Here is a 16,866-nt window from a genome sequence, read left to right as displayed (position 1 = left end):
TCAAATTCTGACAAAACCATGACTACAGTGCAAGCACCCTTATCTCCTGGCTTTGTGTACACATTGTCTCCACGTTCCCATTATATCCCATTCCTCCAGCCTCATTTTCTCCAGCTTTCTGGTCCCCTATACACACCATGCTCAGTCCCTTCCCCTCTTTCATGGGCTTTTCCCAGTCTCAATGATCTCATTCCTTTAATTTAGATCAGAAGATCTCAATCAGCAGAGATTTCCGCAGCTTCCCTCCCCAGGGGACATTTGGGAATCTATGAAGACATTTTTCATTGTCACAAATCGGTGGTGACAAGGAAGTGGGGGTGGGTTGCCATTTGCATCTAGTGGATAGAGTCCAGGGATACTGCTAAACCTCTGACATTGCACAAGACAGCTTCCCACAACAACAAAATACTATCCAGCCCAAAGTAGCAATAGCGTTGAGGCTGAGTAACCGTGATTTAAGTCATATGCCATTATTTTGTGGACTGATACCTACATGCAGCTGAGAGAGTTTCAAAAAAATCACTGTCAGAGGTTTACTGAGTACTTTGGAACTGCTAGGCACCATCACAGCTGTGGCCTAGCCAAGGTTTGCTTTGCTGAAAACCAAAGTTCAGAGAGAAGTCAGTAGGCAGAAGAGACTTAAATAACCTCTTTCTGGAGTCAGATATACTAAAATTTCAAAGAATTTCTTTCTTGACAGCCCACTCTTTCCTGGAACATGCTCTACAAGGCTTTCATCCTGAAAGCCATTGGCTATCCAATACATATTTTTTATGTTTAGATAATCAAAAGCTTTTATTAAATCTTAAAAAAAATCTGTCCGAATACTCCCTTGGGGAAGAATGCAGAATGTCGAAATTGGTTGTAAAAACAAGATATTACTGAAGCAAAATGACCCAGAAATAAATAATATTAAACTTTGCACAGGAAATTTTTTGGGAAAGGAAATGACAGCTCTCAATGATGGGTGTGAACTTTTCAGAGATCATGGAAATTAGGTGACAGAAGAAGATATTGCAGCTTGAAATTCAGATACAAGGAAACTACTGAACTAAGTTTGCAAAAACAAACAGTATTGGTTTATTATTTATTTATTCTTAAAAACGCAAATCTCCAGGCTTGTGGGCTCATGGCTGTAATCTCAGCACTTTGGAAGGCTGGGACGGTGAATCACTTGAGGTCAGGAGTTTGAGACCAGCCTGGCCAACATGGTAAAACCCCATCTCTACTAAAAATAAAAAAATTGGCCCAGTGTGATGGGGGGTGTGCCTGTAATCCCAGCTACTCAGGAGGCTGAGGCAGGAGAAAATTGTTTGAACCTGGGAGGCGGAAGTTGCAGTGAGCTGAGAAATTGCCACTGTACTTCAGCCTGGGTGACAGAGCAAGACTTTGTCTCAAAAAAAAAAAAAAAAAAAAGCAAATCAACTTAATTTCTTTTCCTTTAATCCTTTTAAAAATTTGCATACATGACTTAATTTTGGAGTCAGATTTTTCTGCACATTCATAACATTTGTATTGTGTTTTAACATGGGAGAAATAATTTAAATGTAGGGAATTCTGGTTATAGCACTGAAACCTACATACCCTCAGACCCAGGCAGCAGCATGGTGTAGCAGCACAGTGGACAGGTCTGGGTTCAAATCCTACCCCTACAATTTGTAGCTAAGTGACCTAGGAAAATTTTTGTAAAGGATTTGGAGTCTTCATTTATATAATGAACATAAATGTATCTACCAATTAGGGTGCTTACAGGATTAAGTGATATGTTTATATGGAAAGAGCTTGGAAAATAGTGAGTTCTTTAAAAGTGCTGGTTTTTAACACAGGAACAGAAAACCAAACAGTGCATTTTCTCACCTAGATGACGGGGTGACAGGTGCAGCAAGCTACCATGGCACGTGTATACCTATGTAACAAACCTGCACGTTCTGCACATGTATCCCAGAACTTAAAGTAAAATTAAAAAAAAAAAAGTGCTAGTTTTCTCTACAGCCCTTCCCCCTAGGGTATGGCATCAAATTTCTCTGAGCCTTAATCTCCTCCTATACCACCTCAGAGTAATATCCATACCCTGTCTTATGACAATTTCATAAATATTTGTAGAAGCTGAAATGCAGTCATAAATAAGGTGGACTTTGGTAAAGTGGCCATTGATACAGTTTGGCTGCATCCCCACCCAAATCTCATCTTGAATTGTAGCTCCCATAATTCCCACGTGTTGTGGGAGGGACCCAGTGGGAGATAATTGAATCCTAGAGGCAGTTTCCCCCATACTGTTCTCGTGCTCGTGAATAAGTCTCCCCAGATTTGATGGTTTTATAAGGCCACACCCCCTTTGCTTGGCTCTCATTCTCTCTTATCTGTAGCCAAGTAAGACATGCCTTTCACCTTCTGCCATGACTGTGAGACTTCCCCAGCCACACAGAACTATGAGTCCATTAAACCTCCTTTTCTTTGTAAATTATCCAGTCTCAGGTATGTCTTTATCAGCAGCATGAAAATGAACTAATCCAACCACTATATCTGAGTGTTTCATGGAATTCTATTTAGTTGATCACACCCTGCTTAAGAGTGCATTTTCAGAAATTGTACCTGTATGTATTATATTATGCTTAATTAACATTCTCAGAAGTCAAAAATCTCTCAATTCTTGAATTGTGTGGAGTAGTAGATGATGGACTAGCTCTAAGAAAGTCTCTCTTTCCTGGCTCATTCTTCCCTGAGAAGGTAATATAACTGTAATTTTATATAAAACCTAGTGCTAGTCTAACCTTCCCTTGTCATTTCTAGTTCTTCTTGGCAAAGGAGCCATAGGAAGGAGCTACAGAAGGTGAGGCAATGAAACATTTCTGTCCTCCTTCAATAGTGGTGGGGTCCAGCTTCTACCCACCCAGAAAAAGGCACAGAACAGAAGAGAAAATAAACCTCTGTCTCTGAGATGAGAATATCTTGGCCTCTGGGTCCTGCCTGTTTGGACCACTAAAAGACTGACAGCTCTGTTTTCACCTGGCTTGTCCTGACTCTGCTTTCTAACCTAGTTCTTGGATATTTATCACATTGCAGCTCTTCTTTAGAATCCACCCTGTTACCTGTTTGATTTATGATATCAATGAGTCTCTCCCTTGTTTAAATGCCTCATAGTGTGTCTGCTTAGAACTGGGATGAATGCTTGGTGGACTCTGCAGCATAAATACATCCTTGTTTAAGGTCGCCAGAGAATGAAGACAATTTCTGGAAATCAACCAATATTCCTTCCTTTCTTCCTCCCTCCTCTCCCTCTTTCCCTCCCTCTTCTTATCTCCTTCCCTCCTCTTTTTTCTCCTCCTTTTTGCTTTCCTTTTTATCTCTTTCTTTTTTACACATAAGCCTGTCATAATAACATCCTAACTACCTTCAATGACTCCAATCTCTTGAACCAATGTGGTTAGCAATATCCTGAATCTTAGCTGAATATCTCTACAACAGTGGCTGTCAACTGAGGATGATTTTGCCCCACAGTGACATTTGTCAATGTCTGCAGACATTTTTAGTTGTCATAGCCTGGATAGGGAAGGAGGGAGTTCTACCAGCATCTAATAAACACAGGCCAGCAATACTGCTAAGCACCCTACAATTCACAGGGCAGCCCCCGGCAACAAAGAATCAGCCAGCCACGCAAGTCAGTAATGTTGAGGTCAGGAAAACCTGCTCTCTGAGACCCCCTTCCAGGCAGCCTGAAGTACAAGTGGGCACTGTGATCCGAAGGTGCCAACATTTTGTCTGAAGGCTGCAGTTGCACTGGTAAAGCCCTTGGAAAAGACAACCCTATTAGTGAAACAACTTTTGGGTGATCTACTTAGCATTCTCTTCACCAGTGCTTTGGGATGTAGTCTTGCCAAATAATTAAGCACAGAACACATCACCTTGTGAAAATACTGCTCTTGGGAGACTATGTCCTCACAGCTTGCCAGAGGCTCCAACAGTATAGCCACAGAAACCTCTAACAACATTCTTGTATTTATCCAAATAACAAAGCCACACAGTATTTCTTTATCAGCAAGCACTGGGTTACTCTTGAGTCAGACATCACTGTAGGCAGACACACAGAGCTCCAGCTGTTTGTGATGGTTACCTGGGTGGACAAGCCTTTTCATGGCACTTCTTCTGTCTCCCATTGGGCTGTGTTTCTGGGTCACAGAATGTAGCTTTCACCATCCCGCGGCCCTTCTTTACGCAATGGGCAGTCTGGCGGCGGATACCTGGGGGTCGGACACAAAGACTCACATGTATTAAATCCTGAGGCCACATGCTCATGGTCAGATGAGGTACCTGATCATGTCAAACGATCATGCTGATGGCTGATGGAAAAGTTGTTCAAAAGTTACTTGGTTTTTAAAGGAGGGATGAAGAATGGGGACCTCTTGTAATTCACCCTCATGCTGCAGCTGGCAAGGGGAGGAGGAGAGCTTGCCTAGGAAAAACTGCAGGTCATAGAGGTAGGAGGTAAATCTGTTTCATAGGTTTCTGTCCAGCTGTGGAGATAAGACTAACACACACGCCCTAGATGGAAAATAAAATGAGATTTAAATAATGAAAGTAGACCAGGCATGGTGTCTCGCACTGTGATCCCTGCACTTTCGGAGGTGGAGGCAGGTGGGTCGCTTGAGGTCAGGAGTTCAAGATCAGCCTTGCCAATATGGTGAAACCTCATCTCTACTAAAAATGCAAAAATTAGCTGGGTGTGGTGGTGGACTTCTGTTATCCCAGCTACTCGGGAGGCCAAGGCAAGAGAAATGGTCGAACCCAGGAGGTGAAGGTTGCGGTGAGCTGAGATTGTGCCACTGCACTCTAGCCTGGGCGACAGAGCAAGACTCCATCTCCAAAATAGTAATAATAATAATAATAATGATGATGATGAAAGTAGATATCACCAGGCATTATGAGGCAGATATGAGAAGATAGATATCTTTATATTAGTTGAGGTTAGTAAACACTGAAAAACTGAAACACAATTTGAAATAATGTTGTGAAGTTTGAGATGTTGCATTTTTTAAACACAGGGATTTGATAGCAAGGATTAATAATCTTGCTGCCTTCAGAGACCAGGTAGTTAACATAAGTAAGGGACTCACACAGGGTCTATCGACAAATGAAGCCTTGTCCCACGCACTATTCTAAACTACATGTATTTATATCAGTAATGTATTTCTTGTTATCTATGATGATGTATAATAACCCAAACCTCTCAACAACCCAATGAGATCAGCACCATCATTATCGTTATCTGACAGGTGAAGAAACTGAGGCACAGTGAAGTCACATAGGTTGAAAAAGGGAAAGGACCACTGGCTTTGCTAACTAGGACATCATTAGCAAGGGAACATAGAGGAGTGGCCAGATTGTCATGGACTGAAGTGAAGGGGCCGTGAAGAAGCAAGTCAGCAGCTCCCTTGAAAAGGCTAGTGCTTCAATGTGACATGTGAAATACTGGGTGAGAATACTAAAGGCTAAGACCCCTGAAAGGCAGAGCAATCTGTTTGTAAAAGGCTGACACTGTGAGCTCTCAGGATGTCCAGACCTTGTGTGGGCTCATTGGTGTGCACAACTCCAGAATTGGAAAGGTCCTGAGTGAGCCAATGAGCTGGTCACCCTCTCACTTTACAGCCAAGGACACCGAGGGGCTTTCCCGCAGTCACACAGCTGGCAGGACTAACCTGGAACCTGCCATCCTAACACCCACCACCTCCCACTGCCTCAGCATGGACTCGCTTCAACCAAATCCCCCGATGCCAGATGGCATCATGTCACTTAGGAAAGGGTCAGAGGGAGTTGCAAAACAGTAAGTAAATCCCTTAAAAAAAATCAATAATTTTTTTTTGAGAAAATTCTGGAATCGGTGACACCAGAGAAGCTGACATACACCTGCCGTTGGAGAGTGAGGAAAGAAAAAAGTTTAGCTGCTTAGAAGTTTCATTAAAGCTGGGGTGGTTTGGCAAATTCTTGATGTTAACACATAAAAAGGATGGTCGGGTGACTCTAATAGGTTGGAAACATTCCCAGAAGCCTTGTATCTGTGCATGAATAGCAAAGATAAGTGTGTTTAGTGTTCCTATCTCCAGAAGGGCACAAAACCTTACATAAAATCCCCTTCAGAAAATTAATAACATTGCACGGGTCAATCCACTGCACCAGCTGGAAGATGAATGGACAGACCAGGCAGACATCATCAAGGGCAGAAGGGAAAAGGGATAACTACGTGTCAGAGTTTCTCCACTGACATTCATGGTTCTGGTGACCATTACTCTTCTATTGTCTCGGCAACTGCATTCTTATATATGACAGCCCTTGTATATGCCAGCTACCAAGCCAAGCACAGTCTTCCAGTGAGGGCCCCAACCCAGTAGGTAGACTTCCCTGATGTTACAGGATAGTAATACGTGGCCAAGTGTTTCTTTCTCAAGTCTGAAGCTTGTGTGTTTATTTGGTAAAATTTAATTTATCAATTCATATCTTATCTATTTCTGGTTAAATGTATATAAAAAAAGAAAATAAATAGAATCCAAGGGTCCTGAGTTCTAGTCCCTACTTTCCCTTCTACACATCACTGGGCCAAGTCTGTGGGAAAATGAGAACAGTGACATTCACGCCGTTGGAGGGCAGGAAGCTCAGCTAGTTGATCCTGGAAGCATCTCACATTTTAAAAGCAATAATCCATAAAGGGAAAACAAAGTTTAATCATTGGAAACCTTGGATAGTGAAAGGATCTGGTTAACATAATTTTATGGTTAACCTAAGAAGTGGTTTGTTGCAACTATTGTCAGAGTGTTTCAAAATGATATTAGTTCATATTGCCTTCATGAGTGTGCATATGGCGGCTCATATTTTCCAAATGTGGCTGCAACAATATTCTCCCATTCAGCATGCTATTCTACAACATGACCTTCTCATCCCTGGCTGAGACACACAGTTTAATTCCCCTGGCCTTGAACTAAATGCAGAAGTGATGCTGTGTGACTTCAGAAGCCAGATTAGAAAAGTCTGAGCAACTTCTTCTGCAGCATCTGTCCTGCTCTTGGGACTCTCCAGCTACCATAGCGGGGAAACTCAGTGCCTTGTAAAGGCCACATGTAGGTGCTTGAGTCAACAGTCAGTCCCAGATGAACCCAGCCCCTGGATCACCCGGCTCAGGTGCCAGTCACATGAATAAAAGAGCATTCAGATGGTTTCAGCCCCCAGGCATTTGAGTCTTTCTAGGCAGGCTGCCAAACATAGTGGAACAGGGGCACAGCATATCCAGAGTGTCCTGTCTAAATTTCTGACCCATAGGATCTGTGGCATAATAAAGGGCTGGATGTTTTACTGCACTAAATTTAGGGTGGTTTGTTATATGCCAGGAGTAACTGAAAGAAAACTCAATAAATGTGAGCTTTCTTTTATTCCTCCAGTCAAGACCCAGAGCTGCAATCAAGCTTGGTTTGCTACAGTGTAACCATGATTGATTTTACTAACTTTTCATGTTCTCTTGTCTTGGGTTCTAGTTCTATTTTTCTCTCCAGATCCATTCTGCCCCTTTCTCTTCCCTGCTCTAAACCTTAGGAAGCTGATCCTGTGGATGGCTGTGTCTTCCCATGAGATTTGGGAAAGGGAGGCACAGCCTCTTTGTTTAACTGCTCCTTCCCTTAATTCTTTAGACCTAGGGATGGTAGCCTTATTCTCCCGACCCTCCACTGTCAATGGGCAGGGGCCATCAATTATCTTTCCTAATTTCCCTAAACCCTACCCATACCTTTGAAAGTAGGCAAGGTTGTCAGTTTGACTGTGCCAGCTGTTTCCTGCTGGGGTCCCTGACTGGTAACATCTCCTTTGCCGTGAAAATCCCAAACTATTCATCTTCAGTGACACACTCATTAACTCTGAAAATCAATTGCTGAAATAACAAAATCTTTCTTTGACATAGGATATTGTAATATCTCTTGTGGAGGGGGCTGGAGTCAGTCACCCTAATGCAGGAAATATAATATGTTCAGCTAAGTCTATGTGGCCTTGATCTTTCCCTGGAAATTAAAGAAAGATAAATGATATTGACTTTTTATTTGGCTTGCTATTTTTCCCTTTCTCTTCTATACTAAATATAGTCCCCAGAGAAATTCCAGCTAACTAAGAATGCCAATCAATCAATATGTTGCCACGGCAGTAAGTTAACTGTTTATCTGGAAGCACTTACTTCAAAAGACACAAAGTAGAAATCAGTCACATTCCAAAATATGTGAGAACTAAATTCAAAATGCTATTTCCAGACAATTCTGAATGCCTTTCCTCATGTAGCAACCAGAAGCTTGCCATGCAGCAGTAAATACTTAGTAAATATCATTGGATACTAGCAGTGAAAGGTCAACTAAGCGCCTTTAAAAGAACTGTCTTCCTGTCCTCTAAACAGGAGTACTCATCTTGAATGAAAATTATGCCTCAATATAAGGAACAAGCAATGTTCCCTATGCCTAAAAGAAAATGACATAGTTCATCATATTCTCAATTCGAGATCGTAAAATAGAGGTAGTTTGTTTTGGTTAATTTAGTTTGATTCAGAAATTCACTTTAGACAATTGAAAGATGAAACAGCTGAAGACATAGCTTATTATAATGATTTATGGTGAAAATTACAGTATTTCCTATTATGTATAAACTTAAGATTAGATACTTAAGACAGTGAACATCTAATTACAGCATGGAAAACTTTCAAGGCATTGTATACTCAGTCTTTAAAATACTGGTAAGATCTCTTTTTAAAAAATAACCATTTAAGTGAGAATGATGCCAGTACAAGTTATATTGCACATTAGCAGATACATTAGAATCTTCCCCAAATTAGACATAACATTGATTTTAATCATAAAAAATGAGAACAATTCTGTAGAGTGCTTGTCTCAGTAGAGTGCTTGTCACTTACAATTCCCCTAAATATGTAGCAAACATTAACTTCACAGGAAGAAGAAAAGTGTGGGAATTGTATACATCCATCTCTCTTGTCAATGAGTCCATTCCTAGACAACTTTCAATTTTGGTTCCCACTAAATGTTTACCTGTTTTCTTTCTGGCTCTCTTGGTTTCTTCATCTGTTTTCATGCTCTATGAGCTGAGATCTACCCTTCATAATGAAGGCTCTGTCAAGGACAGCTTGGGTCTTATGACTATAGAAGCTCAAACACATTGAGGTGTGTGTGTGTGTGTGTGTGTGTGTGTGTGTGTGTGTGTGTGATCAACAATCACAACATCAACAGCACCATCAAAACTGAAACTGGTTTTGAATCCTGCTTTTAACATTTACTTACGGAGTGATCTTGGATTATCCTGCTAACCTCTCAAGCCTCAGTTTCCCTGTCCTCCTCTTCATAATGGCAAAAGATTATAGTATAGGGTTGTTGTGAGGACAAAATGATGTATGCATCCTCATATGCCCATGATGTACTTTAAGTCCTGGTCCTATGCTGAATGCACACAGTAGGACCTTGAGAAAAGTTTGGAACCTGAATCCAAAGCTCCTTTGCAACCCACTCATCCAATCGTGAATATTAAGTCCCTCTAAAATTCTGTTTCCTGCGCCTCATAGGATCAGGGTTGGCTTCACACACTGAGACTAGGGAATAAACCAAACTCAACTCATCCAATTCACTGAAGCCCTAGTTTTCATACTCCTGTGATGTAAACTCCTTCCTACAAACAACTAGACCCTTGTGACACAATTCATTTTTATTTCCTAGCTCAAAAGAACATTGAGATTGACTTCAATAACTATAAATATTGAAGTATTTAATTAAATATTGAATATATTGATTGTATATTAGATAATTAGATTTTATTTTACTATCATCCTTTGTTGAAAGCCATATCTCTCACATCAGTAAAACTCCAAGCCACTACTTTTTCTCTCCCTGAAATGCCAATGAACTGGCCACATAAGCTGATAAGCTAGCTGTCATGGTTACCTGTAACATAAGAATTTATCTAAAAAATGCTTAAATAAGGTGCTTAAAGAATGTTTAATAGTGTTAGGTAGAAAAAGATTCTGCCTTATAAAGGAGACATTTTCAAAATTCACCATACTCCGGGAAGTATTCCTGCCTGATTATGACTCCCTTTCTGAGTCCAAGTCAGGGTCCTCATTCACTTAAAATCAAAGCCTGCAATGTCTCACGGCTCTCATGGGTTAACAAGAAAAGCAGGCGGTCAGCATTCCACAGAGTACACTGAGCAAGGCAAAGCCTCACAGAAACCAGCTGAGAAATTCCAGGCAACTGCATTATTAGAGAACAAAATGAAGGGCTTGAAATAAGGGCGGGATGAATCTCTGCTGGCTGCACAGGGTAAAAATGGAACTAGGAAGACTGGCTAAATAAAAGACCATTAGATTAGCCATTCTGATTAACGATTCTCATTTCTTCATTACTGAACTACAATGGAAAGGTTATCAGACCTTCAATATATGTTACTACTAGTTTATTTCATATATTTATGCATTTAGTAAACTATATAATCCTCATTCCAGAGCATCCATCTCTCAATTCCAATAATTTAATTTTATTAAATTAATTTGAATACATCCTTCTATTATTTTTATGAAGTCCTACGTTATGACAGCTCAATATCTGAACTTGGTTAATCCTTCCTGACCATTATGGTGGACAAAGTCAGACGGATTAGCAGGAAGATGAGTGCACTTTGAAAATTTTAAAGAAGTATCTGACTCTGAGTGTCCAAAGAAGTGAATTCTGCTTTCTAAATATCAGTATATGGTCACAAATCAGGGTTATAGTGGAATAGGCACTTCTATTTATGAATCTCGTGCTTTATCAAGGATATGTGGACATTACCTCAAGGATGGTCACACTGAGCTTTAGTAGGAATACGATTGGATAAATCCTGTAGGAACTAGCTTCAGTAAACGTAAGTATCTGCTCCACACTAACTTATTTCCAATGAATGTGATCTAGTTTATAATTCAGTTTAGAACAGTTGAATAATCTCCAGCAACTTTGCAGGCATGGTCTTTGCAGTTTTCAATATTTGCTTTTTCCTACCAGCACATGACATTTTTTGAACAAAGGGACAATGACTAAACTCCAGAGAGAATTTACCCAGGGGACAAAGGAAAAGTAGAAGTCCAGGACAGGGCAGCAGAAAGCGTTCTCTCTCTTGTGTAGGCCACTGTTGTACGTACAAGCTCAAAATAGCAGAATCAAGATCACTGAGCACAAAAATGGCAAAGGTCACGTTCAGAAGTGAGGAGCTGCTTTCCAGTAGTAGGGCCATGGAGGACACAGGAAATTTTCCTTAGACTCTGTTATAACTGACATAACTCTGCAGTACTAGGGCTGCAATGAGGCAGAAAGGTGGCTTTTACATTTCTCTAAAAGTGATCCCGAGCTTTTTGCCAAAATATTTTCTTATAAGGAGCCCTGAAGCTTCCTGTGGAGATGCATATCTGTATCAAGCCATTTCTGCAGATGTTTCTTCACAGTTAATCTATTGGCTGAGCTTTCACTGATGATCTTTTGATGGGTGACTCAGATAAATTACTTTCAATAAGCCTTCCTTCTATAAAGCATGATAATTCTCTTGCAAATTTCCTGCGGGGTAGTTAGTCCTAAATTTCCCTAAAGTCAGAGTGTCACTCCCCATGGTAAGGCAAAAGTAAACACAAATGTGGTTGAGGGGAGAGAAGAACAGACACTGGCATGGAAACAGGCTGTCGCTGGCGTTCTCTGAGAGCGCCCTTTACCTCTGAGGAGTAAACTGTGGAAAACAGCCTGGCTCTCACGCCAGTTAGCTCAGTTTAGACTATTGTCTTGCCAGTTCTTCACATGAATCTCTGATCTAGAACAAAGGTAATAAAATATTTTAAAAATTCAAGATAAGAAAACAACATCTTAGTGAATTTATGCTTAAATAGTTCTTTGTTCCAAACGTGTAACAGTAATACACAACATGTAAATATGTAAAAAAAATTAGATTATAAAATAGAAAAAATAAGGCACCACATTCAAATAGAGTCGAGCAGCCCTGCAAAATACTGAGCAGAAGTTAAGGGAAGCGTTTAACTTAAGCAGAGCTCTGTCAGGCTCCTGGGCAGAAGCAGTTAGTGTCTTACTTCCTTCCTAGGCCTGGAACTCATCAAGAGTGAATGCAGTTAATACAAATACGAAATTTATATCATATTAAGTAAACTTTATCCAAGGAATGCCAGTACAGTTCAGTAACAGAAAATCTATTTGTGGAATAGCCAAATTAGCATAGTAATAGATATATGATCATCTCAGTAGATGCAGAAAAATATTGGACAGATTAAACGCTCATTTATAATGAAAGATGTCACAAACTAGGAACAGAAGAAAATTTATTTTCCCTTATAAAAATCATCTGGAGGAGCAGGACTGACGCGGGCAGATCACCTGAGGGCAAGATTTTGAGACCAGCCTGGCCAACATGGCAAAACCCTGTCTCTACTAAAGTTACAAAATTAGCTGGGTGTGGTGGTGTGCACCTGTAATCCTAGCTACTTGGCAGGCTGAGGCAGGAGAATTGCTTGAACACAAGAGGCGGAGGTAGCAGTGAGCTGAGATCACACCATTGCATTTCAGCCTGGGCAAAAAGACCAAAATTCCATCTCAAAAAAGAAAAAGAAAAAGAAAGAAAATAAGGAACCCCTCTCCCCTGCCCCAGCTACTTAGCACAGTCACTCTTGAAGAGTTTTAGGCCTGGGAAGTTGGCAAGAAAAGGATTCCATTTCTCAGTCAGGAGCTCAGCTGACCTACTACTGGCGCCATCACTTTATCCAGTACATTGTCAATGTCACCATGAGACAGCAATTCTAAACTATCATGACAAATCCTGGTCCTGAAATGAGGTCCTACTGTGTGGTCAGGTAAAACTGCAAAAGTGCTAGAAAGGGTGGGGTGCATACAGAGAGAAGACAGAGAAAAGAGGCAGGAAGGAGAAAAAAGAAAAAGACACTAAAAGGAAATCACATTCTAATAAAGCCTATTAGTCAAGCACAATAAACTGTAAAAATGGAAGAAATAAGAATAGATAAATATAAAAATGACAGAAAACTTGGGGAAAAACATACAGTCATTGAAATAAAAAATGCTGCGGTGAGGGTAAGTTCTAGACAGAACACAGCTGAAGAGTAAGTTAGTGATGTTGAATACAGTTCTGAGGAACTCAGAATTCAGTTCAAGAGGAAAAAATATTTGAAAAATATAAAAAGGAGTTAAGATGTGTTCAGGGTGGATTGAGAAGTTTCAGCATTTATATAATAGGAATCACAGAACAGAGAATAAAGATGATAATCTATGATTTAAATATCTATAATATTTAAATAGATAAGTACTAAGAATATTCTGGCACTGCTTTTTAACAATTACATTTTATATATATTCATTCATTTAATTCTCATACCAACCACACAAAATTTCTCACATTTATAGATGAAGAAATTGAAGCACGAAGAAGTTACACAAGGTTATACAGTTGATAGCTGGCTAAGTTGAGGTTTGAATCTGAACAGTCTGGTTCTAGAGGCCACAATCTTCTTCTTCTTCCTCCTCCTCCTCCTCTTCTTCTTCTTCTTCTTCTTCTTCCCCCTCCTTCTTCTTCTCCTTCTTCTTCCTCTTCTTCTTCCTTCTCCTTCTTCTTCTTCTTCTTCTTCTTCTTCCTCTTCTTTCTGCCTCCCGTTTCCCTCTCCCTCTCCCTCTCCCTCTCCCTCTCCTTCTCCTTCTTCTTCTTCTCCTTTTTTTTGAGACAGAGTCTCACTCTGTTGCCCAGCCTGGAGTGCAGAGGTGTGATCTTGGCTCACTGCAACCTTTGCCTCCCAGGTTCAAGTGAATCTCCTGCCTCAGCCTCCAGAATTGCTGACGCTATAGGTGTGTGTCACCATGCCCAGCTAATTTTTGTATTTTTAGTAGAGATGAGATTTTACCATGTTGGCCAGGCTGATCTCAAACTCCTGACCTCAGGTGATCTGCCCACTTTGTCCTCCCAAACTGCTGGGACTAAAGGCATAGCCACTGCGCCTAGGAGAGAGGCTACAATCTTAATGAACTACCATGACATACTAATAGGACTATTTATTACTTAAGAATGAGAAAGCGAGCCATGGGACCAGGGAAGATTTTATACAATTGTAGGGGACACTTACCTGAATGCATTACTATCTTAAAGGAAGACAGTAGCCAGTCAATAGGAAGAAAGAATAATAAAAATGAATGAGAAAATGAGGGACACTTTTTGAGCCATATGGTCAAGAGGCATGAATAAACTCTAAGGATGAGTTGCCATCATGCACAGACCACTGCATGCCCACTCTACCACCTGATCTGCAGACAACCTGCCTTTGAATGCCTTTGTCAGTCCTATGTGATGACAGAAGCATGAAGAAAAATCTCCCCACTTAACCAAAGTGGGACTGACTAAAACTAGAGGAGGAATTTCTTTGGAAGCAAGGACAGCAATGGACACAAACCGTTGTTATTCTTATTTTATATAAAGTTGCAGAGAAATAAGAGGAAAAGTAACCTAAATCATTTATGAGCATTCTATAACTTTGATACTGAACAAGGAGAATGCTGGAAGGGAATATTAAAGATAGATCTCATTCATGAAGGCAGATTCAAAAGTCCTAAGTGAAATATTAGCAAACAGAACCCTACAATGCATATAATATATGTATAAATTTATACCACATTAAGTAAGCTTTATCAAAGGAATGCCAGCACAGTTCAATAACAGAAAATCTATTCATGAAATAACCAAATCCTCTAAGATATTAATGGAGAAAGACTATATGATCATCTCAGTAGATGCAAAAAAAAATTGGACAGATTCAACACTCATTTATAATAAGGTAATAAGCCAGAAATAGAAGAGGACTTTTTTTTCGCTGATAAGGATCATCTGAAGCATTCTTATCAAAGTCAGGAAGAAGGCATACATGTCCCTTATTGCCTATTGTGATCTATTCGATTCAGCACTCTGTTAGAGGCCCAAAGCAATGCCATGAATTCAAAAAACAAAAAGTAAAACATCTGGAAAGAAGATAAAAATTTTCTTATTACTGAAACAAAAATTCAAGAAATTCTACAGACAAACTTATAACTAATAATAGAGTTCAGCAGGATTGCTGGATATAAAATTAAAACACAAAAATCAATAGCATTCCTATATATCTCTAAGAAAAAAATAATTCTTAAAGAATCCCAAAGACCTGAATAGAGAGATATACTGTATTCATACCTTGGCTATTCTGGCTCTTTTTTGGTTCCATATGAATTTTAAAATAGTTTATTTTCTAGTTTTGTGAAGAATCTAAATGGTAGTTTAATAAGAATAGCATTGAATCTGTGAATTGCTTTGGGCAGTATGGCCATTTTAATGATATTGATACTTCCTTACCATGAGTATGAAATGTTTTTCCAATTTTTTGTGTCAACTCTGATTTCTTTGAGCAGGGTTTTGTAGTTCTTGTAGAGATCTTTAACCTCCCTAGTTAGCTGTGTGTATTCAGACCCAGAAAAACCCACTGTTTTAAAGGTATCAATCCTCACATAAATAAAATATAAATTGATTACAATTCCAATAGGGATTTTCTTGGAGTTTTATAAGTTGACCCTAAAATTTAATAAATAAGCAAAAGCCTGGAATAGACAAGAAGATTTTTAAGAGAAAGAACTAGATAAGGAATTTTAATACTAACCCATATATGAAGCTGCAAAAATTGGAGAACTAGATCAATGCAACAGAATAGGAGCTGGGAAACATATCCACACCTATAAGCAATCAGATAAATGCTGATGAAAGAGCTTCCAGATGGTGGAACACATGGAAGTTCCTGGAGGGTAGAGCAGCCAGAGAGGGGATGGAAGCTCTGTCACCTTTCCACATGCCTTGCCCTATGCATCTCATCATCTGATTCCTTTGTAACATTCTTTATAATAAGCCAGTAAATAGCACTGTGCCATATCTGGGAAGGAAGGAAGACACACAGAAGCATGAAGCACAGAGACTGTCATCTAGGAGTTTACCATCTGGTAAAGGAGATAAGTCGTGCAGACAAATACTGTAAATTAAAATTACGAGTTGGCAAATAATCAGAGGCAGATGAAGATGGAGTTCAATCATTTTAACAGTGGAATTCTGTGCTTTAGAAACCAAGTTTATAAGATTTTAATGACTATAATTCCTAAAAAGTTGGGTCTTTTTACAGATGTGCTTACAAAACTAGATGGAAAAAGGAAAACAAAAGAAAATCATCACTTATCACACTTAGAGTTCTCTCAGCTAGGACACAGTGAGTTTGTTATTTGAGATGCAGTTCCCTTGACTCTCTGATAGTGGTAAAGCATCACACAGCTGCCCCAGAAAAGCCACAATGAACAACATTTTCTCATGCAAGTGCAGGAACAAGAGGAAAGAAAACCAATTCCACCCAGAGGTAGAGAAAAAGAAAAGCACCCTCCCGGGGACAGGATCCAAGATGGCTGTTTAGGAACAGCTCAGGATTGCAGCTCCCAGTGAAAGCGCAGAGGGTGAGTGGACACCGCATTTTTATTGCTCACAGACTAGGAAATTCCCAGGCAGAGGAGCTCCACAGGTCACCAACGCGGCTGTTTCGGCCAGCATGGCTGTGCCGGCCGGCGCTGCTGCTTTGCCCCGCGCGGCTGCTTTGTTGGCACCCTGGAGCAGCGGTTCTCCGTATAAAATACACCGGTCCGGGTGCCCTTTTGGCTGGTGATTGGAGCCACGGGAAGTCGCCCATTCGTCTGTTTAAAAAGGGGACTGAGCGGAGAACCAGGACAGTAGATTCCAGGGCACAAAAAAAAAAGAAAAAAAAAA

General features: G+C 40.1%; 1 protein-coding gene across 1 annotated transcript in view; it reads right to left on the bottom strand.

The window, feature by feature from the left end:
* The window catches only part of LOC108303007 (A disintegrin and metalloproteinase with thrombospondin motifs 12-like), a 237,788-nt gene that overhangs the window by 51,764 nt on the left and 169,158 nt on the right, over positions 1-16,866 (bottom strand). Inside the window, exon 18 of the mRNA XM_037737886.1 lies at positions 4,112-4,238. Within this exon, the coding sequence (XP_037593814.1) occupies positions 4,112-4,238 (127 nt within the window). The remainder of the gene's footprint in view (positions 1-4,111; positions 4,239-16,866) is intronic.

This window comes from Cebus imitator, unplaced genomic scaffold (assembly GCF_001604975.1).
Source record: "Cebus imitator isolate Cc_AM_T3 unplaced genomic scaffold, Cebus_imitator-1.0 Scaffold44, whole genome shotgun sequence".
Lineage (NCBI taxonomy): Eukaryota > Metazoa > Chordata > Mammalia > Primates > Cebidae > Cebus > Cebus imitator.
Note: the sequence above shows the minus strand (reverse complement) of the source record. Positions and strands in the feature narration are given on the sequence as shown.